Source organism: Takifugu rubripes, chromosome 20, assembly GCF_901000725.2.
Source record: "Takifugu rubripes chromosome 20, fTakRub1.2, whole genome shotgun sequence".
In the NCBI taxonomy this organism is placed as follows: Eukaryota; Metazoa; Chordata; class Actinopteri; order Tetraodontiformes; family Tetraodontidae; genus Takifugu; species Takifugu rubripes.
Genome location: NC_042304.1, coordinates 12361584 through 12388416, shown reverse-complemented (window position 1 = coordinate 12388416; position 26833 = coordinate 12361584). Strand labels below are relative to the sequence as shown.

Sequence of the window (26833 nt, the reverse complement as noted above, 5' to 3'; positions counted from 1 at the left end):
CGTTGTTTATGCTTTTTTACTCAAACAATGAACAATCTAAACCTCCCCGATGGCCCACCTCTAAAATCTTCTATTTTCATCGCGGTGGCGATTGCTTTTGCTTTTGCTTTCAGTCTGATTCGTACAGCGGAAACACCGCGGCCGCCTGCTCTCTGTGTGTTCACCCAGTCTTCCAGAACATTTTCACGCTCGGGCCACCTGCTACGTTTACGTCTAGTAGCTTTTGTCGTCTTTTTGCTTTGGATCAGTTCTTCAGGCTGGTGTCTCCACCTGCTCGCCATTGATTACCGTAATGTACGCCAAGATTACGCGCGGCAGCTCGATTTCCTTCTTCAACCGCCAGAGTAATCGCTTTTAACTTAAAAGCCGCATCATATGCTTTTCTTCTAGTATTTTCCACGTTGATGAGGGTTAGTAAAAATGACTGATTCACAATAGTTGTGATAGTGCGGTACATTAAATAACACATACATTGTCACCATATGTGCATGCACATCTGTATGGTGCATACCCAAGCCAGACCTTTAAGCAATTACTTTCCTTTATAGAAAAGGTTGTTTTGCTATTTGACCGGGATCAAGATATATGCATGAAACACTCCAACTAAGTTGTTATGATATTCGATACTGTATGTTTTCTTACAACACCATTGCTTAAACTTGGTTTTCCCAAATCGGTGTCTGCTCGTCCATGGGTCACAGAGAGTTTGAGGGCCTAAAATATGAAACTGAAATAACAAAAATTATATTTGCTGTACACTTGACTCTCGACTGAGTCTGCAATTGTTTTGCTGTGTTTTTTTCCTCATCTACCAAGAATTTTTTGTGAGTATCTCAACAGTGCTGTGGGATTTCATTATCTATTTTATTTGGTATTAATCGTTTTCCTAACATAAAACAATAAGCTTGATATGATAACTGATTGATATGAAAATAAAGTCAAGCAAAGACACTTTAACCCCCCCCGAAATTGTTCAGTATCCTGACGCGATTTTTCGGGAATAAGAGAACAAAGAAGAAGAGCAAAGAGTGAGAGCACGAACTCTGAAATAAAAAGAGAGATAAGAGCAAGACCTAAATGGAAGGGAACGTTAACTGGCGTGACCGACGCCATAGTTCCATCACGAGGAAGAGGCTCCCCCCACCAGCCCACGCGCGCACACCCGCGCGCCCTCGTGTTTATTGATGAAATAATCGTTCATAGACGTACCTGGCTCCCAGATAACGGTAAGGACACGCCAGTTAAGCTATCAGCTGCACACAGAGGCTTTGTTTTTGTTTGTTTTTTACATTTATTTAAGAGGTGGCCGCTCACATTTATGCCCAGTAACGGAGTTTCCTGAGACTTTTGCGTGTGTACATTAATATTAAGCCCGAAGGGCGAATGCGTTCGTTTAGTTTGACTAAAACAGAACGGAGGGAACCATCGGAAAGCAAGCAAACAAAAAGCCCTAACAGATCATCCTTTTAGTGCGGTTTATTAATATGTTTATTTGTAATTTATTAAAATTCGAAATACTTCCTCTTTCCTCATATGCTGACTTTTCATTTTAACCAAACCCAGCGGTTTTGTAAATGACGGGCAAAAGCTCGTTCGGTGCTGATTTTAATTTACTACGAGCTTCATTAGCGTATGCCCCAAAAAAATAATGCAAATGTTGCTTTGGGTAATCCAGTTGTCGACATTTTTCAAAGAGGAAATTAGGCGACCTGCAAATCAGCTACGTCATTATCTGTGCCCCCCCCCCAACCGCCTTGGAGCGTGCGGTGTTTTTCACAATAATTATTTTACTAATATCGATAATTATTATCCTAATGAATAGCGGGGAGATCTTGGGTGTTTCCTCCCCCGATTTTCTCCAGTATTTTGTTTTGTCCGTAATTACTTTAATTATCATCAGCCGACACCAGAGCACCGCTGCTTCCCTCCCGAAACTCTCGTCTGTGTCTTTGTTCGTTGCCTGGAGCTGCGCCCGATAAAGCGACCTTTGTGTTAGCTTCTCCCGGCCTTTGTTTGCAAAACTTTTTTTTGGACCAATTTCAAGGACATTACTCGATGTGCTTCTACACTAACCCCCCTTTACAAGAACTGTGCAAGGTGATACAAGGTCACGCCAGATTCCATTGTTATTTCCCACTACAGCAAGTTAAAAGGTGCAAGCTTTGTCAACTTTTTATAAAAACAGCTTGATTTAAATACTCGACCAGTGCACGTGCCGAATTCATTATTATCAACATGTCCAGATAATTATTTGAGAAGCCATCACCAAAATGCTGCAGCTGCTGATCTCCCAAAAAATCACATTACTACTGTGCTGGTTTCTCCACATGGTACTTCTGCCCTATGGGTCCACTAGAGTAAACCAGGATATTGGTCCCAGTGTGCTGGTTTACTTGTGGTTCCCAGAATCTCTAAAAGTAGAACAAGGGGCCAAGCATTTAGTCATCAGCCCCCCCCCCCCCCCCCAGGTACAGAAGGCTGAGTCCTGTCTACTTATGTTTTGACAAAACTTATAGCAAGCTTAAAGCATTAACAAATGAACTTGGGTTTTTTTTGTACCTCTCCCCCCTGTGCCCCTCTCTATCCAACCCACTAGCTGTGCACTGTCCAGCGCAGCTGTAGCTATGATTCCTCTGTAATTAATGTTCTAAACGTATAATGTGTGTCTATTCTCTCCTCTTTTATGTTCTCCTCCCCTTCTCCTTTACTCAGCAGGAGGATCCCCCGTATGAGCCTTTCTATAAGGCACCTAGAGACATTCTTGACTATAACAGACATGATGTAAATAAAGATTCATTAAATTGATTTACTGTCCATCTTTAGTGGTAGTGTAATCCTGCGTGTAAACTTTGATTTATGATATACACTCTCCAGCTGCTTTAAGTACACCTTGTTAGTCATGATTACGTGATGGCATCACACAGATATGTGGTTTGTTTGCTGCACATCTATGACGGAAGTCACAAAGCTCTGAAGTGAACCGTGGTGATGGATATTTGATCGCAAGTGGTACTACGTGACGACTGGTTGAGAGAGCAGGCTGGGCTAAAAGTAGCTCTGCACCTGTTTTGCTTGTGGGGGAGGGATTTTATTTATTTTTACTCATGAAATGAAACAAAGCGGAACTGCCTGTAACATCTACTGCTAGCTAAAAGATTTCAGCAGTGTGTTTAACAAAAATATATGTTATTTATCTCTGACTGAATCTGATCTCTTATTTTAGTTTAATCTGTTGTTAATCCGCTGTTTCTTTTGCCTTGTGCTTGGCTGACTACTTAAATGGGGACATGCCAACAACAACTAACCAGGGTTAAAACTAAAGCTGTTTGACGCCTGTACTGAATAGAGCAACTTTCTATTAAGATTAATATTGTTCTTTGCTGCCACAGGGTTTCGGTGATGAGGACCAAAGCCAAGACTGCACTGGTGTTGGTGGTAGCTCTGGGTCTGCTGATTCTTCACCTCTATAAAGACTTTTCTGACAAGAAAACCATCCAACCTCATGTCAGCAAGGGCAGCAGACTGCTTACCCAAATCCCCAAAAGCACATATCAGTGGTCACTGTGTAAAAGAAAAACAGCTGCTGCTAACATAACAGGTTTCAGTTCTCTTCCTCATAATTTAAAAGACTTCCTCTATTATCGGCACTGTCGGCATTTCCCCATGCTGCTCGACGTTCCTGACAAATGTGGAGGAGCTGGAAAATCAGCAGACGTCTTCCTTCTGCTGGTGGTCAAGAGCTCTCCACTGAACTACGACCGCAGGGAGGTGCTGCGTAAGACCTGGGCCATGGAGAGGCAGCACAACGGGCTGTGGATCCGGAGGATCTTCATATCAGGAACCACAGCGGAAGGTCACGAGAAAAGCAGAATGAACAAGCTCCTTGAGCTGGAGCAGCGCGAGTACAGCGACATCCTCCAGTGGGACTTCACCGACAGCTTCTACAACCTGACCCTGAAGCAGATCCTCTTCCTGGAGTGGATGGAACGGAGCTGCCCTGACGTGCGCTTTCTGCTCAACGGAGACGACGACGTCTTTGCCCACACGGACAACATGGTGGAATACCTGCAGAACCTGAAAGGGAACGATGGAAGCAAACACCTCTTTATAGGCCACCTCATTCAGGGTGTGGGGCCCATTCGATCACCGGGGAGCAAGTATTTCATTCCTGTTCAAGTTCAAGAGTCAGACTCCTACCCACCCTACTGTGGTGGTGGGGGCTTCCTCCTGTCTGGGTACACAGCTTCAGTCATATACAACATGTCCCAATCCATCACCATCCTTCCCATCGATGACGTCTACATGGGGATGTGTCTGGCCAAAGCCGGACTCGGTCCTGCCTCACATGTGGGTGTGAAGACGGCAGGTCTGCAGATTCCCTCTAAAACACTCGATGCATATGACCCTTGTTTTTATAGAGACATTTTACTGGTGCACAGGTTCCTCCCGGCTCATTTATATCATATGTGGGTCAGAGTCCATGACCCTGATCTGGACTGTTCCATAAAACCGGGTAAGCAGCGCTAAACTGTGGGTACGGGTGGTTAATGTTTTGTATTGCACATTTCCAAAAATGGAACATTTTAACAAAGTGATTTACAAATAAGACCAAGGTTGAGAAAAATCAGACATTAGTTAAGAATAAAGATCAAAACATTATTTAAAATGAAAAAAGGAATAGCTAAAATAGCCATTAAAAAGCATTATGCTGTTGACACAAATTAAACTTGTCAAACTTCACGCCAACGTTTGAAACTGTGGGTTTAAAATAAGGTGTGAGAGGGTGCATGTCTTTGGGAGTGGCCGCTTCATTTTACAGAGGGATATATTTGAGTATCATATAAGTGGTGTGATATTTTGTGTCTTAAAAGTTTTTCCAACAGGAAGAAGGATAAAAGAAGGGGGTGCATTTAGAGGCTTGGTCCCCAATTTCAAAAACTTCTTTCCAACAAGTAGCATTTGAAGCATCTTTTGACCTCGGCAGTGGGTAGCTCAGCCTGTTGGAAACTGGGCTGCCCCAGTGGAGACAAACACAGGCAAAGTGTGCTGGTAGTAGGGGGAGGTGCCATAACACCTTTAGAGCACTGTCAAAGTACCCTTGAGCAAGGTACCAAGGCTGAGAAGTGCAATACAAAAAATTGTTCATGAAAGTTAAATAAGGTTTCTTATATGCAATTTTGCCTTGTAAAAATCTTTTTGAATTGTAAAATTCCTGAACGTTAGTTTGTATTGCACCTGTCAGCCGCTGTCAATCACCCACAGCCTAAATCTCCTTGTTATAACATTAGAACACATGAACAAATACGACAGTGGAACAATCAGGGTTGTTTTTTTAATTAAAAATGCAGACAAAAGATTCATGCTGCACGTGACCATGCTTATAAGAATGGACGACATCCAATTTGCCATATTTACTGATTTTTATTTAGTTTTTGTTAAAGATTGTTTTCAGGTTTTAGCAATTTCATCATTTATTTTAACTTTTCAGTCATAGCAAGGAATAATATCCTTACATAAAACTTGAACCTCTTCACACGCTATATAGCGACACACTCAGGGTCTCCTTAAACTTTACCTGCAATCCTTGTATGTTTAATATTTTGTACCTTTTGCACTAAATGCTGTCATTCAACATTTAAATATAGGATATAAATATAAACCATCTCCTTTAAAACTCTTCTGTTTTTCAGGACTGAATCCTGTACATTGCTTGTTGTCTACAGTGTTGTGAACTATTTTGATGCAGCAAAGAGATTAACAATTGCACTGTTTTGTAAATAAAGAATTTAAATGGTGGTATTTGACCTGGTATCACAATGCAATTCCCGTTTTCCAAGTCTATTCAGCCAGAGATTATAGCATCCTAGACTGTGCTGTTCAGCGGATATACACACATACACTGTATTACCTGCATGGGTTTATAGGTCCAGAGAAGTTGTAAACTGACTTAAAATGCTGCAAATATAGCTGCCCTGGCATGAGCAGTGAGCACAGGCTGTGTTGTAGATGACAGACCTCCATCCCACCTTCATTGAGTCTGTTAATGACAATTTGGACATAAACAGCAACATAAAACATTCCTCCTTGCATTAAAGAGTAAATAGGGGTCCTGACCTGAAGGCCATGGTGCGTGTGTGCTAACCCCGAGGGGCCGCACATACCAGCACTGGAGGAGAGCGGTCCAGTCACCTTGGACCAAAGCTCTGGGAGTGTTCATCTGTTTCTTGACAAACTCATGGGGCGGTGGTAGCTCAGTCTGTTTGGGCTGATCCAATGCTGATAGCTGGGACCAAGGCTGGAGCTGATGATGACTGAGAGGGCCGTGGCGTGATGTCACAGTTGAGGGACAGGGAGGAGTTGCAGCCATGGTCGAGAAAGGAAGGAAAAGCCTAGTGTGGGACGTCAGGACAAGCCTTTTCCCCTTGTCGCCGGGTGAGCTCTACCAGGTCGCCAACAACGTGGGTCCAGCAGCAGGTCAGGAACAGCCGCAGTTTGAGTCTGAAGACACAGGAATGGTCCAGTTGTTAATGTTAAAGGACTTTACTGACAATCTGATCGCAAATGAGCACTGCCGACACGTGATAATAGGGAGGTTGCAGATTCCCACATAACACGGACTGTTTGGGCTGCTGCATTGGCCTGCACTATTTCTTACTATTTATATATATACTGTATATATGTCTTATTTTATTTATCTTATTCTAATGTTGTCTTCTTTATGTTGAATGTCGCAGCGTCACACCAAGACAAATTCCTAGCTTGTGTAATACTGTGTATTACATGAACAATGGCAATAAATCTGATTCTGATTCTGGTTCTGATTCTGACCATCTCAGAGACTACGCCTGTGGTCCAACCTTCTGGTGACAGTGGTGTTGGTCACCTACACTCTCTCCCTGTCACCACTACAGCTAGTGGGGTCAGCCTACCTCAAGTTGCGGGCACAGCCAATCAGCCTGGCCCAGCTGTTCCGATGTCCGTCGTTAGGTCCGACAGGACATCCGCTGAAGCCACCTGTGAGGTCACTAATCCTGAACCACAAGAAATGTTAAAGAGCGTCGAGGAGCTTGGTAGAAGACTCAGACAGAGGGTAAGGCCATCGAATGAACAGTCACCACAACACTCGGCAGGGTCCTCAGCTCAAACGAACACAGCACATGATGACGACCTCCGATCCGTCTCATCCAGGCCGCCTATAAGCCAATCAGGAGGGAGTCATTTCCCTGAGAGATCTTGCATATGTTCCACGGAGGGAATTTAAAGTGCTGGGGGGATAATTAATCCGATATAAGCTGTTAACAATATTTGCAAACAAATGGACGAAGTGACCAGGGAAGGCTTACCCGACACATAAATTGTGCGTGGTGGACTTCGGATAATAAAGCCGGGCACCTTCAGGGACATGCTAATCAATAAAGATGATCTCACCGTGACCGAAATGAAAGGTTTTCTCCAGGCTCACCTAAGAGAGAAAATTAGCACCGGACTAATTGCCAGGCAGGATGAAAATGAGACGCAGCAGTTCAGGATTAAAGCAACGGGTCCTCTTCACATCTAAACCGCCAGGTGCAGGCATCAGGTATACTCCCAGCACAAGATGCATTTCTACACTCTGTTTATCGGGGTCTGGGCAATAAATCTAGTGACATCCGACGAGAATTAAAACCTCTGTTGTCAAGTGGTGAGAGGAGCGACGAGACAATCTTGCGCCATCTAGAGAGACAAGAGACCAGGAACAGGGAGCGGAGCCTCGGTCTACTCCGCCAAGGGCGGTCTCTTGACAGGGGCACCCGTGACGTCCTCATCGGTAAACACTGCCAATACCTACCTCGTGCCACTGACTACAAACTCACCTGAGCTAAGATGATTAGTGCCTTGAAATGTGATTGTTGCACAGATTTAATGTATTAGCTGTATAAATTCTGTGAATGTGATATTGACGCGATTTGTTGTGCCAGGAGCCACTTTTGTCATCGGGGAGCGTGTAGTGGAACGACCACCAAATCATTTAATGTACTTTTTTAAAAAAAATATAAGATGCCTGTTATAATCAGACTTTTTAAAAGCTTGATTTATTTATTTTATTTTCTGAAAATATATGCACAATGTATTTTATTTTGAGAACAGCGGTGCGGCGGGACATACGTACTTGCTTCGGGAATATCGAGGCGCACCTTCTTCCGACTACTGGAGGGAAACGAAGACGCGTCGTGTCCTCATGGTCCGCTATTTGTCCTGTCTATACGGGACCCGTAACACATAGATGGCTTCTTTCACTCCTCTCTCGAACCATCTATCTTCCATGGCCAAAACCTGTTCATTAGTGCACGTCTAGTCCTCCAACACCCTGAGACCGAAGCTCATTCATTCAAAGGACAAAACACCGAGACACAAACAGAGTAACGTGGTTTATCCAGTGCAGTGCAGTGAGGAATGCCAAGACCTGGAGAAAAAACTCAAGAGGAAGGGTTGTTCAGCGTTTATATTGTGGCGAGCTTGGGTTCTGGGTTGCGAAAGAACTGAGTCACAGACTTCTACCAGTTTATTCTGCTATACAATTAGAGAAGGAGCCACTTGATTAAACACACTCAGAACACATATGAACAAAGGGAGGTTTTCAATGACACACACAACTTCGCTTATGGTGTCCAGGTGCAAACAATAATTAAAACAGTAATTAAACACATTAACGACCAGAACTCAACGAATAGAACATTAACATTGAAAGTCACAAAGGAGAACATTTAAAACAAATAAAAACAGGGTTAACACCAACCTGAACCCACAGAACACACTGCTACAAAGCATGCTGGGAATTGCCCACTCTGACCCTCCCCAACACGCTACAATATACTCATAATGTTTAAGTGATGCTACAACAGTAGATTTTAAAAGTGATATTTATTTAAGGCATTTAAGGCATGTGCAAAACAAAAACAAAAAACACCGTTAAATAAAACACAGGGTAGGGCTGGTTTCATTTGTATTATTCACAACTGTTCATAATGGTCCCTTGTCATGCTGGAACCTGTTTATCTGCTGTCGGTCCTCGCCGGTCCTGCCCCACAACCTCACCCATTGAACACATTTCATCAGCTGATGTTGTGTTTGTCATTAACATTAGTAAACTTCTCTGGGTTGTGCATCTTCATTCCAGGCATAAGTAAATGAAAGAGACCAACAGTACGAATAAGATATTTCCTATTTTCCATCTTCAGTTAGAAAAGAAATGACTGCAAATATTAATTATGTAGCCCATCATACACCGACACTGTAGTACATATTCACTTACAATGACAATTTTTACCAATATTGGTTGTGTGATGGTCACCACATGATATCTTTTATTGATTTTGGTGTTGAAACCTCGACCCGGAGGGCTGCGAAGCTGCTTTCACCAAGGCAAGCAGGTGCAAGAGCGGCCGATGTGAAAACCCAGCATCAGGACCGGGGTTCGACATGGCTGAGCTCTTCACACGAGTTCGCTCGTTGGGTTCAGTAAGACAAAGTGGTGATTTGGGGAGGTCACAGCAGTGCGTTCGCACTTAACAGGTTTGTTGTTTTAACCTGACAAGCTCGACAGCAGGGAGACGCAAAGGCGGCCAGACCTGTTAAACGATTGTCTATGAAAAGAGGGAAGTCGCAGAGCTGACGCACGTCTTTCGTGAAAAGCCACGAACAAAGCTTTGGAAAAAGTTGCAGGGGTTTAATATGCTATAAACATATGTTTGTTTGTTTGTTTGTTCTTTTACGTTTAAATAAATGGAATAGCAATTTTAGAGATCTTTTTGCGTTTAGTATTTACCTCGCTGCCATTTAAATCCAACCTTATATCATTTTAAAAAGATCTGAAGGAAATCCCGCGTGCGCTGGTTACACCCAACCTGGATTATAGTGCCTCATTTTTTTTTATGATTTTACAATCCGGTTTTGGAGAGCTTTATTGCATTGTGCGCGTAAACATATAAACTACATTTATATAGTTAAGCTAAATCAAAATGAAATGAAGACGAATGACGCAATATTTTACGGATCCAAGTCAGATTTTTAAAACAACTGATATTATTTAATTAAACACGCCAATACTACTAATAATAATAGTGACAACGATCAGGAAAAAGCAAAGACATTTCAGGTCCCAGTGATGGATGAGCCACTGTGGGAGTGGCAAAAAAAATGTTTTAACGCATCTCTCCCAGCCACGTCAACTCCTGCTTATTCTTCTGGAATCAGCTCGTTAGCGCACTGATCTCTGGATCCTTCAGATCCTCACCAGATTAAAGGTTGGTGCAGCTCTCATTTTACATTAATGTTATATTTATTTTACATGCTTCCATTTTACACATAATGGAGCGACACCAGTTTGGGATTTATACATTTAAGGCAGCAGAGCAGCCAAATCGTCATCTGGGCTTTTTGGCTCACCTGTATAAATATAGAGAGGTGTATTACATTCGCTGAATACACCAGAAATACCCAGTAGAACTCAGCTGCCGGTAATAACCCCTCATATGTTTGACGCAATGGTACATAATGGTCGTTAAGTATTATCCACTGGTGTGGAAAAATGTAAGAGATTAAAAAAATCTAAACCTCGCCGTTTTGAAACAAGCCCTGTCCTTAATAAAAAGTGCAGATTTAAAAAGTAGAAAGGAGTATTTTTAACTACTTTCCTCAGACTCAGTAAAGTACCAACGTCAGTGGAAGAGGAAAAAGCAGTAATAATTTTAATCAATCTACGTAATTTTAAGAAGCAATTAGCAATTTTCTTTAGAAAAGGCACAAAATGTATCACAGAAGCCTTGAGACTAACGACAGATAACTAGTCTTTTGGACATGGGCGACTCTGTTAACACCTGTTTACCTTTCTGCAGGATGTACAGATCCAAGCGATTCAGGACATTGATTGTCAAGTTGGGAGCTCTCGTTCTGGTGGTTTTTTATCTTGGGAGCTACGTTTTCAATTTCCAAAGCAGTGGTGTCAAGCGTGACCATGAAGAGCAGGTTAGACAGGAGCAAACCGCCACTGAGGACGTTTATCACTATAGTTGGCCAAAATGCCAACAAAATCTGGCTGTGGCCAACATGACAGGATTCAACACTTTTCCTCGGATCTTCCAAACTTTCATGTATTATCGGCACTGTCGGCACTTTCCTATGCTGCTCGACGTTCCTGACAAATGTGGAGGAGCTGGAAAATCAGCAGACGTCTTCCTTCTGCTGGTGGTCAAGAGCTCTCCACTGAACTACGACCGCAGGGAGGTGCTGCGTAAGACCTGGGCCATGGAGAGGCAGCACAACGGGCTGTGGATCCGGAGGATCTTCATATCAGGAACCACAGCGGAAGGTCATGAGAAGAAGAGGCTGAACAAGCTCCTGCTGGCGGAGAACCGCGAGTACAATGACATCCTCCAGTGGGACTTCACCGACAGCTTCTACAACCTGACCCTGAAGCAGATCCTCTTCCTGGAGTGGATGGAACGGAGCTGCCCTCACGTGCGCTTTCTGCTCAACGGAGACGATGACGTCTTTGCCCACACGGACAACATGGTGGAATACCTGCAGAACCGGAAAGGGAACGATGGACGCAAACACCTCTTTATAGGCAGCGTCAATATTGGCATGCCGCCCGTCAGAGACAACTGGAGCAAATATTATGTTCCAGTTGAGATATTCGCGGCAGACTCCTACCAGCCCTACTGTAGCGGAGGGGGCTTCCTCCTGTCTGGGTACACAGCTTCAGTCATATACAAAATGTCTCAATCCATCACCATCCTTCCCATCGATGACGTCTACATGGGGATGTGTCTGGCCAAAGCCGGACTGAACCCTGAGTCTCATATAGGCGTGAAGCCCTTCGGACAAGACATTCCCTCCAAAAAACTCGACGCCTACCACCCCTGCTTTTACACGGAAGTGTTACTGGTGCACAGGTTCCTCCCAGCTCAGCTGTATCTCATGTGGAGCAGAGTCAACGACCCTGATCTGAAATGTGACTCCTTCAACAAAATCCCTGCGCGCATCTGAACTCAAACTGTGAGCTTCATACAATCAGCAACTGCTCTCCCTACAATGTTCAAGTATTTTCTACGGAGATTCTATTGGACAAGATGCTCGTTTATTTATTGTTACATCGGGAAGAGGAGCTTAATTTAAGAATCCCTTGGCTGTCCTGGTAAGAATATTTCATTATGATGCACGTGGGTTTTGTCATAAGTATATGTGGCGTAGAATTGTAATTATCACCATTTTTTCTAACTAAATGCAGGTTTAAAAACTAAAAGGTTATTTAAAAACACTGCTGAAACGTGTGAAATCCCTGTTGATCGTGAATGACGATAAACGACTGCAGAAGGAACCAAATGATTTGTTCTAAAATGCGCAGAAATCCACAATCATTATGTGAAGGTGAATCTTTATGATAATGGTTCAACAGGTCTTGGCGTAGAACATTCTGTTCTGATGAACAGGTTTGTGGCATGCTGCCCCCGTCTTACCGCCAGCAGCATTTAGTAATCATTTCAGTAATCGCATTACTAATTCTTTATCATTCTTTCTTTTGAAATAATTATTTCTAGTTCTTCTTGTCGTGTCTTCATGTGCTTGGGTTTATTTACAGTCTATAGTTAAAAAAGAGATTGATGGAGGTTTAATCAGCGTGTAAAAGTGTAGTAAAACATTTCCAGAAATATTCCCAGGATACTGTAGCATCATTGCAGCTGTACAGAAATCAGCCCTCAACACTGCTCAGGGTATATTGTGGAATCCAGTCAGTTTGGATTGTTTGTAATGTCAAAACTCCTCCCCTTAAGCTCATCTAACTGAACCTGATCTAGGGGTTGAACTGGTGGGTACACTATTCTGTCCTGATTCTGTCCTGTCCTCTAAAAGCAACCTTTCAACCTGGGTGTCATCACACCCTCATAAATTTCCTCAGGGACGCTTCTGTGATGGACACTCTTCACTCAAAATGCTGTGCAAACTTGTGCTTAATAAACAAATTAAAAAAAGAGTAACTCTGATGAATCAACACCCATTAGCAAAGTCTCACTGTTCCAGCTGCTTAAAATCACTCCCAGTGTGATGCTGCCCCCCCACCCCCATGCTTTCCTGCAGGCGATGAACTGCTTTGCTCCAAACCCCAGAGAATCTTGTGTCCCACACTCTGAGAGGCCTGAAGGAGCACATCAGTGCCTGATACAGTCCCTAGTTAAATAACTTTACCTGTTCAAGATTCAGTGGCTACATTAAACCGATAAAAGCATATTCCTGCTTCCTGAAAGGACTTTCCAAAATAGTCGAGCTACAATAAAAATGGATTATTTCCATTTCCATTACTTTGGAATGTCAGTTCAGAAACATTTCCTTTTCCCATGCTGGCGGTTGCTCAGACCGTGGGGGACTGGGCTGAAGCTCAGAGTCCTTTGTTCAACCCCCAATGTGGCTAAAAGTTCTGGTAGGAAGGGGAGGTGAACCATCTTGGTACCCTTGAGCAAGGGACTCCACCAATGCCCACATAGAGCCCTGTGATGAGCTGTGGCTCATCCTGGGGTTTACCCTGCCTTCACTCATATGAGCACTCTCCTTGTGGCCCCAAAAGGGATAAAGTGGTCTGTTTGCCACCCTTTCTAATATTCTTTCCCACATGTTATAAGAGTGTTTCTGGTCTCTTTTTATGTGACTACATTGACTAAATCATCTAGTCCAGACTGTGGAGAACTGTGGTAACACGGTGATGAAGGTGGGGAGAATAAAATGTGCTGTTGCTGTTACGTTTTAGTCACTTTACAACAGAGAGGACTATTCACAAGCAGAAACTGTGAAGAACGCATTTGTGAAGCTTCAGTTTGGTACTAAAGAATGACAGTTCTGGAGAAACATTAAAAAAAGCACACACACCCAAATATTAGAATGGCACATCATGGTCAGCAACTCACAAGGGTGTGATATACACCAGCAAAAGCAACAGAAGGAAACCTTAAAAGGCGAGACCAAAGCAACAAAGCATGTTCCTGTCTGTTCCAGTGCAAACAGGAACATATCTGTTCCAGTGCAAACAGTCAGTCAGGCAGATAAAAATCAAACTCAAACTGGTTTCCATCTGTTGAAACGCTGTCTTATTCTACACATTGTTCCTCCAGTTTATATTTAATCAGCGGTCATGCGGTTAAGATATCGAGGCGTTACCATAAAAACATGCACTCGCAGAAGGAGCAAGAGAGACAGAGAGAGAGAGATACCAGAAGAAGTACTTTCTAATCTCATTTACTGCTGCCTGAAGTCAACCCTGGCATCTGCATATAAATAGTTGCATCATGTCCTATTTGTCCTACAAACTCCCAGTGCGACATTTTGTTAGTAAGCCATTACAGGAAATGCCTCTAAAAACGCCCTCACACACAAGCGCACACATCTTTGACCAGTCCGCACTGCCTAGAAACTGCAACAGAAGATCACGGAGCCATTTTTGTCAGGTTTGTTTCTTCGAACAGACAGAACTGATCTACTGTTAACAGTATGTTCTATTGCCGAAGAGGTAAGAATGTGATATCTGAAATTTCTTGAAAGGTCAGAGAACAGCCAGAATTTAGGAAAAATAGGAAATAGGAAAAGGAGGAAAGACGGTGATCAAATCCTGTTTTCAAGTGCTGTAAGTTTCATTCTTTAATGTTTCACGCCTAGCTGTTATTATCATTGTTGTCTAGAAAGAGGGTGAAGAATGACTCCGAACAGACTGAAAACTCGGCTGATATTTGGAACTGTTTGTCTGCTCATTTACCCTTTTTGGAGATGCATTTCTACTCCAGCAGAAAGGTTTAAGTTCTCTCAGCAGAAACCACAGATAAGGACAAAAATAATTTTTCAACCTGGACTAAAATGTCAACAAAACAAAGCTGCCGCTAATACCAGCAACTTCAGCGATTTCCCTCAGCACATTCAGAACTTCCTCTATTATCGGCACTGTCGGCATTTCCCCATGCTGCTCGACGTTCCTGACAAATGTGGAGGAGCTGGAAAATCAGCGGACGTCTTCCTTCTGCTGGTGGTCAAGAGCTCTCCACTGAACTACGACCGCAGGGAGGTGCTGCGTAAGACCTGGGCCATGGAGAGGCAGCACAACGGGCTGTGGATCCGGAGGATCTTCATATCAGGAACCACAGGGGAAGGTCACGAGAAAAGCAGAATGAACAAGCTCCTTGAGCTGGAGCAGCGCGAGTACAGCGACATCCTCCAGTGGGACTTCACCGACAGCTTCTACAACCTGACCCTGAAGCAGATCCTCTTCCTGGAGTGGATGGAACGGAGCTGCCCTGACGTGCGCTTTCTGCTCAACGGAGACGACGACGTCTTTGCCCACACGGACAACATGGTGGAATACCTGCAGAACCTGAAAGGGAACGATGGAAGCAAACACCTCTTTGCTGGTTATCTGATCCAAGGTCATGGGCCTGTTCGTTGGAAACCAAGCAAGTATTACATCCCGGTTGAGATATACAAGGAAGACTCATATTTCCCCTACTGTGGCGGGGGAGGATTTCTCCTGTCTTCCTATACCGCCTCAGTCATATACAACATGTCCCGTTCCATTACCTTTCATCCAATTGATGACGCCTACATTGGGATGTGCTTAACTAAAGCTGGTCTTAGTCCTATTTCTCATATAGGTTTTAGGACTTTGGGACTGAAGATCCCTTCAGATAAAGTAAATACATATGACCCCTGTTACTACAAAGATCTCTTGGTGGTGCACAGATTCCTACCTGCTGAAATGTACTTCATGTGGAATAAAATATCGGACCCCACCCTGAAATGTGGGAGGCCGTTAAAATGCGGTGCTCGATAGAAAACGGAAATTTATGAATGGAAAAAAAGCTTGCTGATTGTGCTTCACCGTGGTGTCTGTCTGGTAAACATGAACATTCATTTTAAATAAACTGCTTTGTAGTGAGGCACTGTTCCTCCCCACCAAAGCATAAAGAACAGGGTTTATTTTTTGCTGCAGCCTCCTGCCAAAGAGGTCAAATAACTGATCCACTGTGGTTAGTTCAGTTAAGACAAATTGTCCACAAATCCTGTTTGTCAGTTCAACCTGTCATGAATGGGACCATTGATTCACAGGGCCCCTCCAAGATACAACAATAAGAACCAACAAACCAGCCACCGCTCCCTGGATGAAACAAAACGAACCGATAATGCAGCCACCGCTCCCTATACGCAGAATACACAGAGGAAATTTAGGTTGATCATTTCAGATTCAGGTCCTTTATTGTCCCACACGGGGAAATTTACAAGGGCCGTTGTTACAGGCTGCCACTCGCGCGGCGCCAGACAGAACAAATGTCATGATGATTACATTACAAAAAATACATAGTATAGTTATAAACAAGCCCGCGGTTTTGCTTAATGTCTCATTTTGGGCAAATTCTAATTTGCAGATATATTAAAGAGGGCGGGACAGATGTTTGTTGTTAGTAGGACGTGAAGCCTGGAAGCACAATTGTTGAAATTGCTTTTGTTAAAATATCCTGATGCTGTTTGTTTGCCCATGCTTGTTGCATTGTGCGTCCATCCATCCTCCCATCCACCCAGGTGTGCATCCACGCATAATCAGCTTTTATTCGAGGACAAAGCAGTAAAGTGGCAATAATCTTTAAAAAAAAAAAATGTACATAACACACTGGATACAAATGGTCCGAAAACGAAAGGTTTCCTGACGCCAACTCTTCAGTAACACATAAGCTCTCTTAACTACTCCTGTTTTCTTTTCATCCAGAAATGTGAACACAATATTTTAAGTTATCATAGCAGTGTTTGCACCCAGGGGCATCCAATAATAAGACAGGCTAACCTAATTTAAGTCAATATAAAATATAAACGAATCATCGCAAATACCTGGTAAAGCCTTATGTGTCTTATGTTTACAGCAACATTGCTACACATATGCCATTAACATGCATTTTAAATACTTTTATTTATACACAAGTACCATGATAATGTAAACACACTGTTATGTTAAAATACATTTTAAGCGATCTATTGATTTGTTCGGTCCAGTTTTGTTTTCTGCAGATCGGACAGGAGCTTCAGAAAAATAAACTTCACCTTTGGCGCCCCCTGACGGTTTGTCTTTGTCTTTGTCTCTGAATTCGTGTTCGTTTGGTGTTTATCACCTGTTCTGCAAGGTGGATTTCGCCTCAACCGGTGATGACAACGTCTCTGTCCATCAGCCTTTGAAGTTGTCTCGCTCGTCCTGCATGATAACTTCAATTTGGTTTCCCAGGAGGGAGAAACATGGCCGCTCCGTGAAGTTGTACTGCCAGCACTCCTTCATCATGCCGTACACCTGCATTCATAGGAAAGAACTATGACTTCATGTATGGGGAGATTAAACACTCCATATGCAGCGGGGGTAAAACATACCTTGGGAGGGCAGTCTGGAGGGGCAGGAAGCCTCCAGTTATTCTTTAGAATATTTGCCAGGTGTAATGAAATAGACGGAGTCTGCATGTTATGTCCAATCTCCTGCATAAAAAGCTAGAAGAGGGATATGTTGAATGAGAGCAGAGGTTTTAAGGGTCAGTACAAAGACATGAACAGCCTGTGTCGGGAGTCGAGCATCTTACTCGTTTGGGGTTGGAATTTATGTCACAGTAGGAAAAGAGCTCGTGTAGAACCACTCCGAAACTCCAGACGTCAGATTCGTGGGAGAATCTGGATTCGGTGATGGACTCTGGAGCATACCTGAATCAGAAGAGCAGGTCAGTGAGAGTCTCTGGATTTATTTTTTACAGCAATAAATAATAATAAAAGAAAATCATGTAAACGTCCTGCTGCAGAAGTACATAGGAGACTACAAGTACTGTTAATTAAACACGCGCTACAACCAGCAGCCTCCTAGCTCCTAGAAAAATCAGCGACAGGATTTCAGATATCTGATGGAGGTTTTTGCCAAAGTACATGAATTTCCTAAAGAGTGTGTAGAGTGTCATACCAGAAGATGGGACTCTCTCCGGGCTGTGTGACCCGGTAGTATTCCTTGTTGCACGGAATGATCTTGGTAAGCCCAAAATCTCCAATTTTCACCAGTGACTCGCTGGCCACCAGGATGTTTCTGGCTGCGAGGTCCCTGTGCACAAAGCGCAGGGACTGCAGGTACTCCATCCCCTGGAAAAGCAAAAACATTCCTCCACACTGGCGAACGACTAGTGTGGAACAAGGAGAGGACGGAATTCAAGCTCGCATGCTTAAGACTGACCTTACAGATCTGGGAAGCAAAAAGCAGCATCCGCCTTGTGTTGACCTTATGTCGGTTATTTTCCAAGTAGCCAATGAGGCTGCCATAAGGCAGGTACTCCATCACCAAACTCATACTGAGTCGACCTGTAAACAGTTTGCAAGCCTTTAAATGTGCCAGGACTATATATGACGTGGAACAGGAGACAAGCCTGAGCGTGTGTTTTATTTACCCATACTGTAGCAGACGCCTTTGTATTTCACAATGTATTCGCAGTGTAAAACGCTCAAGGTTTTGACCTCCTTCTTGAAGTCGTCCATGGACGACTGCTTGCTGGGTTGTAGCTTCTTCACTGCGACCAGCTCACCCGTGTTGTCACCCAGCGGATCGTAACAGCAAAGTTCGACGCTACCAAAGTTTCCCTGCAAAGGTTTTAATACAAGACACGCGTGAAGGAGCGGAACTCCGAGGGGATCCTGTACACGAGGGTGGCCCTACTTTTCCTAGAAGGGAGATGTAGCGCAAGTGTCTCTCCTCAAACCCTGCCTGCTCCTGCTGAGAAGGTCCGAGGGCTCTCCAGGCAGGGTTCTCCGTGTCGGGCTCGGTGGCGAAGAGTATCACGTAATCTGCATAACGCCAGGATATTTCAAAACCTTTGCTGGATCAGTGTTATCACAGTTCCAAACTGGAAATGTTCCGTTTCATATTCATCTCTTTGGGAAGTTGCACTTTGCAGCGGGTATTTGTTGATTACCTGAAGTAATCAGGCTGTTGAGCTGACGAATGATGCTGCGGCAGGAGGGTCTGAAGTCCGCCTGGTAGTCCATGCACTGATTGATCAGATCAGCCAGCTCAGTCCACTGGGACGGAGGCAGCTGCTGGAAGCTCTCATAAAACTTCTGCTTCTGCAAAACACACACACTGTGATCAAGTTGGGTCCCAGCTACATTCTTACCTTTATTTTCCACATTGATCTGTCTTAAATGTCCATTTTAATGTTAAGAAACATGGACATTCTGCTCAAATTACAGCGAGATATCCAAGGAGGTACCATGTCCAGATCCCAGCCGAGCAGAGGATTGTTCCCGTTGTTGAAGAGCTCCCACAGCGTGGCGCCAAAGCTCCACTTATCACACTCCAGAGTCATATTATCAGGGGACAACAGCACCTCAGGCGCCACCCAAGGAATCCTGTCAACGACCACTAAAAAAACAGTCACGTGTGAGTCTGTTTGTCGCAAACTCAGCAACCCAAGGGAACCTTCCCGGGATTTACCATCTTTCCCCAGCATCATCACGCTGATTCCAGGGTCGCTCAGCTTGATGAAGGGAGGGACGCTCTTTGATGGGTCACCTTCTCTGGCCAGCAGCAGGTTTTTGGCACAGATGTTTCCATGAATGATATTATTTTGCTCCTGCAAAAAAACAAAAATAAAAAGTTTAACTTTATTCAAACAAATATTCCACTACGAAAGCAGACCATGTGACTGTTGACCGACAACAGGATGGGGGGGGGGGTTGTGGTAGAAACGCCACAGCATCCAGCTTACCAGAAAATTCAGCACTGACGCAAGCTGCTTGGCTACGTCCAGTTTCCAGCTCACTGACACAGATCTTCCTCTTTTCAGGTAAAGGTCAAGAGCCCCGTACTCCATAAACTCCTGGACTATGATGTCTGTAACACACCACGAGCCGTGCACTCTTACAGATGTGCTCGAGCCAGACTGGAGAGCACCCTCAGACTGAGACACGCAGGAAGCTTACTGTTTCATCTTACTTTTGACTCCGTGAACGCTGACGCCGTGCGTGAGAATGAGGTGCTTGTGTGAAATCTGACTCATCAGACTGGCGGCTTCGAAGAATGACTGCGAGGAGACGAGAGCAGCACATCACACCAACGCAATGTCATAAAAAGGACCAGAATTCAGCGGTGAGGGACCTACTTCCCAAAGGTTCCGGTGGGAGACGTCCAGTTCCTTCAGGAAAATGGACATGTATTTCCCGCCATTCCGCATGTCTGATTTGTAGCCTTTAAAAAGGCGAGTGAAGGACCCCTGTCCCAGGCTTTCTCCCTGTTATTTCAGGATGGAGCATAAAATCTCCTCAGAAACATCTTTTGTTGTGGTTTACATATGTTAAGAACTGTTTTCTCTGAAAGCAAAATGTTATATTTACTCATACAGCTATGGGCAAAGAGAAGGAAGATCATCTGAAGCAGCAATATTGAAGTGGGTTTGGAAAGAGTGGTAAGAGGTGCAGAGAGTAGCAAATGAAATGTTAAAAAAGGCTCTCTGTGAAACAAAAGCTTTTCCAGAAGATCAGTAAGATATTTAAAACAGGTTATATGGTGAGGCAGAAGTTCAGTGACAGTGAAATTAGCTGTGAAGCTAAGAAGTGATGTGTTTGTGTGCCTCTTCTGATAGCATCTCCTCACCCACTGCAGGTCTTCATATTTGATCATTTGAAACTGGATATGACTCAGTTTGTTTCCTTCCAGGGTGGGGGACAGCTGAGCCTCCACGAAGCTGCTGTTGCGCATGATGATCAAATTTGTGAGTTCTGTGGATGACAGACACACCAACGCTTGCTGCTTTTAAGCTTTTAATAATGGGTGATGGAGACACAGGGCCTTTTGGTCCCACAGGTCATGTGAGCTGAGGATAACCAGCAACTATAAAGGTTCCTTCCAAAAAACAGTGAAGCCATTCAGGTGCAGTGTGGTCGATGCCAGTTCAAGACTAGATTTAAGATGTTACGATGCGCGCTGTATGAGGCTGCACAAACCTCATAAAGAATTGTTTTTGGTGGTCTATAAATCTCTAAGAAGATTGGAATAACTTGATGAGGGCACACCTAGGCCCCATCTTAGAGATGTCAAATTCCCTCACTCCTAATGCTGGAATACCAAGAGAATCCACGCAAACATGAGGAGAACATGCTAACTCCATATAAAAATGAGTGCCCAATTACTCCAGCGCTCTTGAGAAGGGTGGCGTGTAAAGAGAGGGATTCTACCACCAAACCAGCCCTTCTTCAAACACAAACATATAGCTGTGTATATTTACCTACCTTGTGATCGAGGCGGACAGCAGCGGGACAGCTTCACAGGAACATCAGCCAGTAACAGCTTGTTTTGTTGGTAATATCCAGTCAGCTCCTTCAGACTGGAAAAGGATTTGCGAACACCTGGAAGGCTGTAGTGCTCATTCTTAATGATGAGACAGTCTTTATAATCTGGCCCCAGAGGAGTCTGCAACATTTCGGCATTTTTTTTTAGGGATAAACCTTCCACAAAAATTCCATTTGTTAATGCAGTTGCATTAAATCCATCATGAGCTGGAAAGTACCTGAATGCAAACAGTGAGGAAGAATTCACCATAGGCCTTGGGGCTCTGGCGCAGGAGGAAGGTGCCACCTTCAGATCCTGACTTTTTCAGCTTACTGACTGCGAACTCTGACCTGCTCATCAAAATATGGAAGGGAAGGTGTGAGTGGATGGCACTGCTGCCTGAAACAGACTTTAGTGATGATTTTGGTGAAATATTTATACGTTTTTCTTGCAGCTAATGCTATCAATCGGTCCCTAATAACATCAGTGCAGCGCACGTTACGTAAATCCTGATTAGACCGTCATGTTTGACTTGTGCAACACTTGGATCTAGAGGCAGCTGAAGTGTCGTAACGCCTCACGTGATTGGACCGTGGCAGTGGTTTTCGATGCCCTCCAGGGTACTCGGAGGAGCGATGTCGTGGCAGAAGTAGTGGGTGGAGTCTGTCGTCAGTCTGAAGTAGCCATCAACCAGTGACACGAAGGAGAGCGCTTCCTTCAGGCTCTGGAACTCCACATCCTGTAATCGAAAACTGAACTGTAAAATCCAGAAACAATGCAAATGAAGTATGTAACAGAGAGAACAGATTAGGCGTGTCCCTCACCAAACACGCGTCGTCCTTGCGGGTCATCGTCACCATTCGACTGTCGTGTGGGACCTGATCACGGCAGATCCTTCTGATACTGATGTCTGTTATTTCTTTGAAATCACAAAAGGTCTGCCACTGACAAAACAAACGGAACAGACGACAAAAGTTGTGTTTTGTCCCACAAAATATCTCCAGAAATCCAGATAAACTGATCTGGATCTCACCACAGGTCCGTCACAACTTTCACTGGTTTGAATCCCGGATTCCCCAGTGACCCGAACCAGAGAGACAGCTGAACGGGAGCTGGAATGGGGGGAAGAGGGATCCACGTGGAAGGTCTCGCTGCCCAGAGAAGGCTGGATGCCGGCCAGTTCAGTCAGGTACATGAGCTTCAGGTTGCAGTCATCTACCGGGCAGTTCCCAATCTTCTTCAAGAAATGCTTGAGGGTGTTTCGGATCCGATAACGTTCCACCCAGTTTCGTTTCTCTATGTCGGCGCGATGTGACTTTGGAAGGCACGATTTATAGCTGAAACAGGAATTCACAACTAACACAGCAACTCTTGGAAAATTGCTCTCAGCAAGTCACAGCTTTGTGATGTCATTGGGTCGGCCCGGAAGGTTCCGGACCTCAGTACCTGACGCTCTTGCACAGATCTTTCACACTCTGACGTTTCTCTTTGGCCAGCCTCCACAGGTCCAGCACAGCGAGGCCGAGGCATTCGTCCTGGTTGGTCAAAGGCGGAGACAATCCTGCCTCGCCGGTGGTAAAGTCAGATCGCAGCTATAAAAAAACCAAACGTACAGATGCAGGAAGTATGTTGGATGGGCAGCAGGTCGGGATGAATGAGTCTGTACCTGAGCGAACAGATAAGCAATGCCGCTGTGGTCCAGCACTGGGCTCGTTCTGTCTCTGGTCAGACTGTGGCGGCAGGCTGTTCTGGGACCTTGATCAAACCAGTTTCCAAAGAAAAACCTGAAAACCAAAACCGCTTCATTGAAACAGTATCATGCGCTCTTGTGTGCACCTGCAGCTGAACGGGATTTTAACATTAAGACACCATTTTATTTACTTTATTTAAAAATTTGGATGGATCAGTTAAAGCAATAATCATCTCTGAGGGAGTGATGTTACCTGATGTTACCTGCTGCCTAGTTGGTTTTCACCCACCTGACTCTGAAGCAGACTTGAAGGTTTTCTTCTGTGTTAAACACGTGTGAGGGAGGATACCAAAAGGAAAGGTCAGCTGATGCCAAGCCAAACAGACCAATGTAGACAGGCAAAATCCCTGGAGACAGGTAACCAGGTCTGGAATCATGACGGAGCTTTGGCAGGTCAGCTCTGGGACGTACCGGTTTAAGGGGACTCTTACCACTTTTTTCCCCTGCTTGCATACAGACAGCTTCAGCTGAGATTGGGCCAGATGAAATGTGAATTGTTGTCGATTTTTTAGTCGCGGGGACGAAATAGAGGTGCACTTGTAGGTTAGCTCCGGTACTGGAACTGGACCTCTGGCTGCCTCCGCGGTCCCTGATCACAAGAGGGGTGGACTCCTCCTCAGTGGGATCCATGGATGCTTCTGAAGTCCTACTCAAAACACTGTAAAATTTTTTTGAAAACAATTATATGTAAAAACACTTTTACACACATTTACAATACAAGAAAGTACTTTTTAAAATTATTGTGATTTAGCTGGTGAAACCTGCTGAAAATTGACCAATTCGTAGTTTAGTTATGCATTTTCTCACATTCGGAGACGTAAAATCCCAGCATGACTGTTTTTATTGCAAATGTAGACCTATGGGGATTCCCATTACAACACAGACGGTCACCACGAACTGAATCAGGAAGAGAGCACATCAAGGACATAAAGAAATAAGCAGTAACTTTGTCGACTTTTTTCTATCTGCACAGCATAAATCTGATAATTAACCTAAACCCGTTTTTTACATTACATCATTGCTCGGCTGCAGTCTTCAGACTTCACTTTATGTCAAATTGTCCTTATCGTCATGATAATGAATTAACAGTAGGTTAGCTCACCGAAACCCTGGCTGTATTTAGTGTAAATAGTTTCAGGTTTCACCATTTCGACTGGATGTTTAGTGAAATGAAGGTTTTCATTGTGATCTAACCTTTTAAATTCGTAGAGTCGAAGTCCTCATCTCAACCAGTTTTCCCTGTAAAGCTGAAGTTTCTGCTTTTACCTTGTGGACTGGAGTGAATGTGTGTGTGCGTGTGTGTGTGCGTGTCTGTGCACTGACAGGAAGTTCAAGAGGATTTCCTGATTCAGACAAGTCAACACAATCAGTTCTGCTCATCGCTCGCAAATCATTTTCACGTAACTGACTAAACGGTCAGAGATCAACCTCACCTTAAAAACCTTGTGTGCATTTTGTGCCTTTAACTATTCCAATTATTAGCCATCTCTGCTAAAATTGAAAACTAAAAACAAGCATTTTCAACTGTTATACATCTCTGCTGTTAGGCGACTTTGTGATGGTGTTTTGTTCTGGCGGCGCTTCGACCCCGTCTGCCCTCTGCTGCCTCCCAAAGGGGCCCCTGTGAGGGGCGGCGCCGGGTCACCCTGAACCTGACACGGAGCAGCAGGTTTAACAGCTGCAGAAACAAGAAAACTGCCGAAGCCACCCGGATGTTAACCGGGGCCATGGAGGCATCAGCTGGGTGGAGGCCTGTGTTAGAGTAAAAGCGTTGGAGTGAACATGATGCATAAGCCATCATTTTGGTAGCTGGTATCTTTCAACATCAATCACTGAACTACAGGGCGAATCTGCCGGAAACGTCAATCACTGAACTACAGTGCGACGACTCACAATGTTCTGTGCTAAAGACATGAGCAGAACCACAAAAAAAAAATACAGTGAAGCTCGGCTCGGTTACAGGAAAAGAGACATTTTCTGCGGATTTGCTGTTCAGCACTGAGGGTTTACGGCTTCCTGTCGCAGCCCAGAAACCATCAACGAAGAGAAATTCAACTGAAGCGCCCCCTGGACTGTCTGTCATGCAAACGCAGGGAAAAAAAACAACATTTCAATTGAGATTAGAAAGATTTGACTACAGAGCCAACAACACCAACAGTTCTTTTAATTTCTGTTCATTGCTGTTGTACAAAAGTACATTTACTTAAAGGCTTCTTGAGCCTTTAAATGGTTTTAGTCTGGTCCAGTAGGGAGGACTGCTGACTTGACAGTTGTTCAGAAGGCGATCATTGCCCCACTTGCATTCCTCAACGCAAGAGCTCAGTGATAAAGATGAAGACTGCATCACACTCAGGCGAAGCTGAATGGAAGGAAAAAGTGTTGTCGAAAAAAGGTGCACGGGGAACAGGGACAAGCGTGACCTTGAGAGGATGGTAAAATGAAGCCTGTTCAAGGATATGTTGGAGATTCAAGGAGGATTCAGGGAGTGGGCTGCAGCTGAGGTCAGTGCTTCAACAGCCAGGAAGGACGGGACGGTTGCTCAGCGGATCAAAGTCCTCTTTTCTGATAAATGTAAATTTCCCAGTCAGTGATGGTTTGTGGAGCTGTGTCGTCTGCTGGTGTCGGTGGCCTGTGTCTGATCAGGTCAAAGGTCAGTGCAGCGTTTCAAGAGCACTTCAAGCTTTCTGCTTTAGAAGGACAGGTCTGTCTGTCTGCCTGCCTGCCTGCCTGTCTGTCTGTCTGCCTGCCTGTCTGCCTGCCTGCCTGCCTGTCTGCCTGTCTGCCTGCCTGCCTGCCTGCCTGTCTGCCTGCCTGTCTGCCTGTCTGCCTGTCTGTCTGTCTGTCTGTCTGTCTGTTCTGCGCTTGTCGTCTATTATAGATCGACAATAATTAATGATCTCGCGCTCCAAGAGCACAAACCTGGAATACTTTGGAGATTGCTTTGATTCTCCCAATGCACTCAAGGAAAACTCATTTTACATCAAAGCATTTTCAACGGCGGCGTCAGGCGCTGCAACCTCACCTGTGTCTGATGTGCTGTGCTCTGCCTCCAGGGGAGGAACCTCACGTGCAAACACCGGAGGCGGCAACAGCGGCTGCAGATGGAAGCAGCAGGTGAGGGAAACAGACCGGCCGCACACTCATCTCACACCGGCTGTAACTGGACCGGCCACAGCAGGTGAGTCTTACCTCCACATGCGGAATTCTGTTTATGAAAAAAAAAATTAAAAATGGGAGTAAAAACATAAGGTTTTGGTACAAATAGTTTGGGTTATTACTATAAATAATAGAGAGTAAATAACTTTAAAAGGTTTAAAAAGGCTAAAAGTATTTCAAATATGTGTTATGGGGATTTATGTTTGTTAGAAACAAACACGTTGTGCTAAAAATTGTCTCGACCAGCATTTATGGGGTTAATAGGTTGCAGGACCGTCGGGTACTCAGGTGTTTCTGCACAGACCAGGGTGAGTAAGACTGGTGATGAATCCCAATTAATAAAAGCTAGCACGCAAGAGCGAGCGGGACAGCAAGTGTGAAGGAAAAATGACTACTTCTCTTCTCTTCCCCGATTCACAGTACTGTTGTGTGAAGTTTTTAAGTTGTAAATAAACAATAAACCAATATTGGCAGCTAAAACTTCACTGTTAATTAGAGATAATAAAGTCAGATTATTGTAAGAGTGTAATTCTCTTAGTTTAACAAATAGCGTGTAATCTCATTTCAAATTTGGGAGTTTTCTA

The 26833-nt window shown here is 44.2% G+C and overlaps 2 protein-coding genes, 1 long non-coding RNA gene and 2 pseudogenes across 11 annotated transcripts; 3 read left to right on the top strand and 2 right to left on the bottom strand.

Annotated features, from left to right (window-relative positions):
- Positions 1-780: 780 nt before the first annotated feature.
- On the top strand, positions 781-5804 carry LOC101072648 (N-acetyllactosaminide beta-1,3-N-acetylglucosaminyltransferase 3). Of its 2 annotated transcripts, none has more exons than XM_011615022.2 (2): positions 781-1226; positions 3390-5804. In XM_011615022.2, exon 2 carries the CDS (start codon positions 3400-3402, stop codon positions 4525-4527), a length of 1128 nt encoding a protein of 375 aa, XP_011613324.1. In that variant the 5' UTR covers positions 781-1226; positions 3390-3399; the 3' UTR covers positions 4528-5804. The 2 variants fall into 2 exon arrangements, with proteins under 2 accessions (XP_011613324.1, XP_029683636.1); XM_029827776.1 differs by lacking the exon at positions 781-1226 and adding an exon at positions 2762-2781.
- On the bottom strand, positions 5313-8654 carry LOC105417956 (uncharacterized). Of its 3 annotated transcripts, none has more exons than XR_003886214.1 (4): positions 8150-8654; positions 7344-7462; positions 6930-7265; positions 5313-6498 (listed from the first exon to the last, which is right to left on the bottom strand). It is a non-coding gene; the product is annotated as an uncharacterized lncRNA (long non-coding RNA). The 3 variants fall into 3 exon arrangements; XR_965398.2 differs by lacking the exon at positions 8150-8654 and having other exon boundaries at positions 5313-6037; positions 6115-6498; positions 7344-8136; XR_003886213.1 differs by lacking the exon at positions 8150-8654 and having other exon boundaries at positions 7344-8136.
- A 1054-nt stretch (positions 8655-9708) lies between these two features.
- Positions 9709-13003, top strand: LOC101072870 (N-acetyllactosaminide beta-1,3-N-acetylglucosaminyltransferase 3 pseudogene; annotated as a pseudogene). The gene is made up of 2 exons (XR_003886211.1): positions 9709-10283; positions 10875-13003. The product of XR_003886211.1 is annotated as an N-acetyllactosaminide beta-1,3-N-acetylglucosaminyltransferase 3 pseudogene (transcript).
- LOC101073089 (N-acetyllactosaminide beta-1,3-N-acetylglucosaminyltransferase 3 pseudogene) lies at positions 12058-16666 on the top strand (annotated as a pseudogene). 3 transcript variants are annotated; one of them, XR_003886212.1, is made up of 2 exons: positions 12058-12175; positions 14706-16666. The product of XR_003886212.1 is annotated as an N-acetyllactosaminide beta-1,3-N-acetylglucosaminyltransferase 3 pseudogene, transcript variant X3 (transcript). The 3 variants fall into 3 exon arrangements; XR_965400.2 differs by lacking the exon at positions 12058-12175 and adding an exon at positions 13877-14474; XR_965399.2 differs by lacking the exon at positions 12058-12175 and adding an exon at positions 13877-14536.
- On the bottom strand, positions 16252-24416 carry jak3 (Janus kinase 3 (a protein tyrosine kinase, leukocyte)). Of its 2 annotated transcripts, XM_011615023.2 has the most exons (25): positions 24288-24407; positions 23901-23990; positions 23525-23751; positions 23323-23440; positions 23010-23127; positions 22790-22935; positions 22377-22680; positions 22168-22287; positions 21925-22082; positions 21582-21693; positions 21304-21484; positions 20669-20793; positions 20178-20306; positions 20012-20099; positions 19785-19909; positions 19511-19649; positions 19287-19438; positions 18990-19140; positions 18734-18861; positions 18468-18657; positions 18257-18381; positions 17993-18165; positions 17625-17742; positions 17422-17535; positions 16252-17344 (listed from the first exon to the last, which is right to left on the bottom strand). In XM_011615023.2, exons 3-25 carry the CDS (start codon positions 23721-23723, stop codon positions 17225-17227), a joined length of 3333 nt encoding a protein of 1110 aa, XP_011613325.1. In that variant the 5' UTR covers positions 23724-23751; positions 23901-23990; positions 24288-24407; the 3' UTR covers positions 16252-17224. The 2 variants fall into 2 exon arrangements, with proteins under 2 accessions (XP_011613325.1, XP_003974380.1); XM_003974331.3 differs by lacking the exon at positions 23901-23990 and having other exon boundaries at positions 24288-24416.
- Between the last annotated feature and the right edge of the window lie 2417 nt (positions 24417-26833).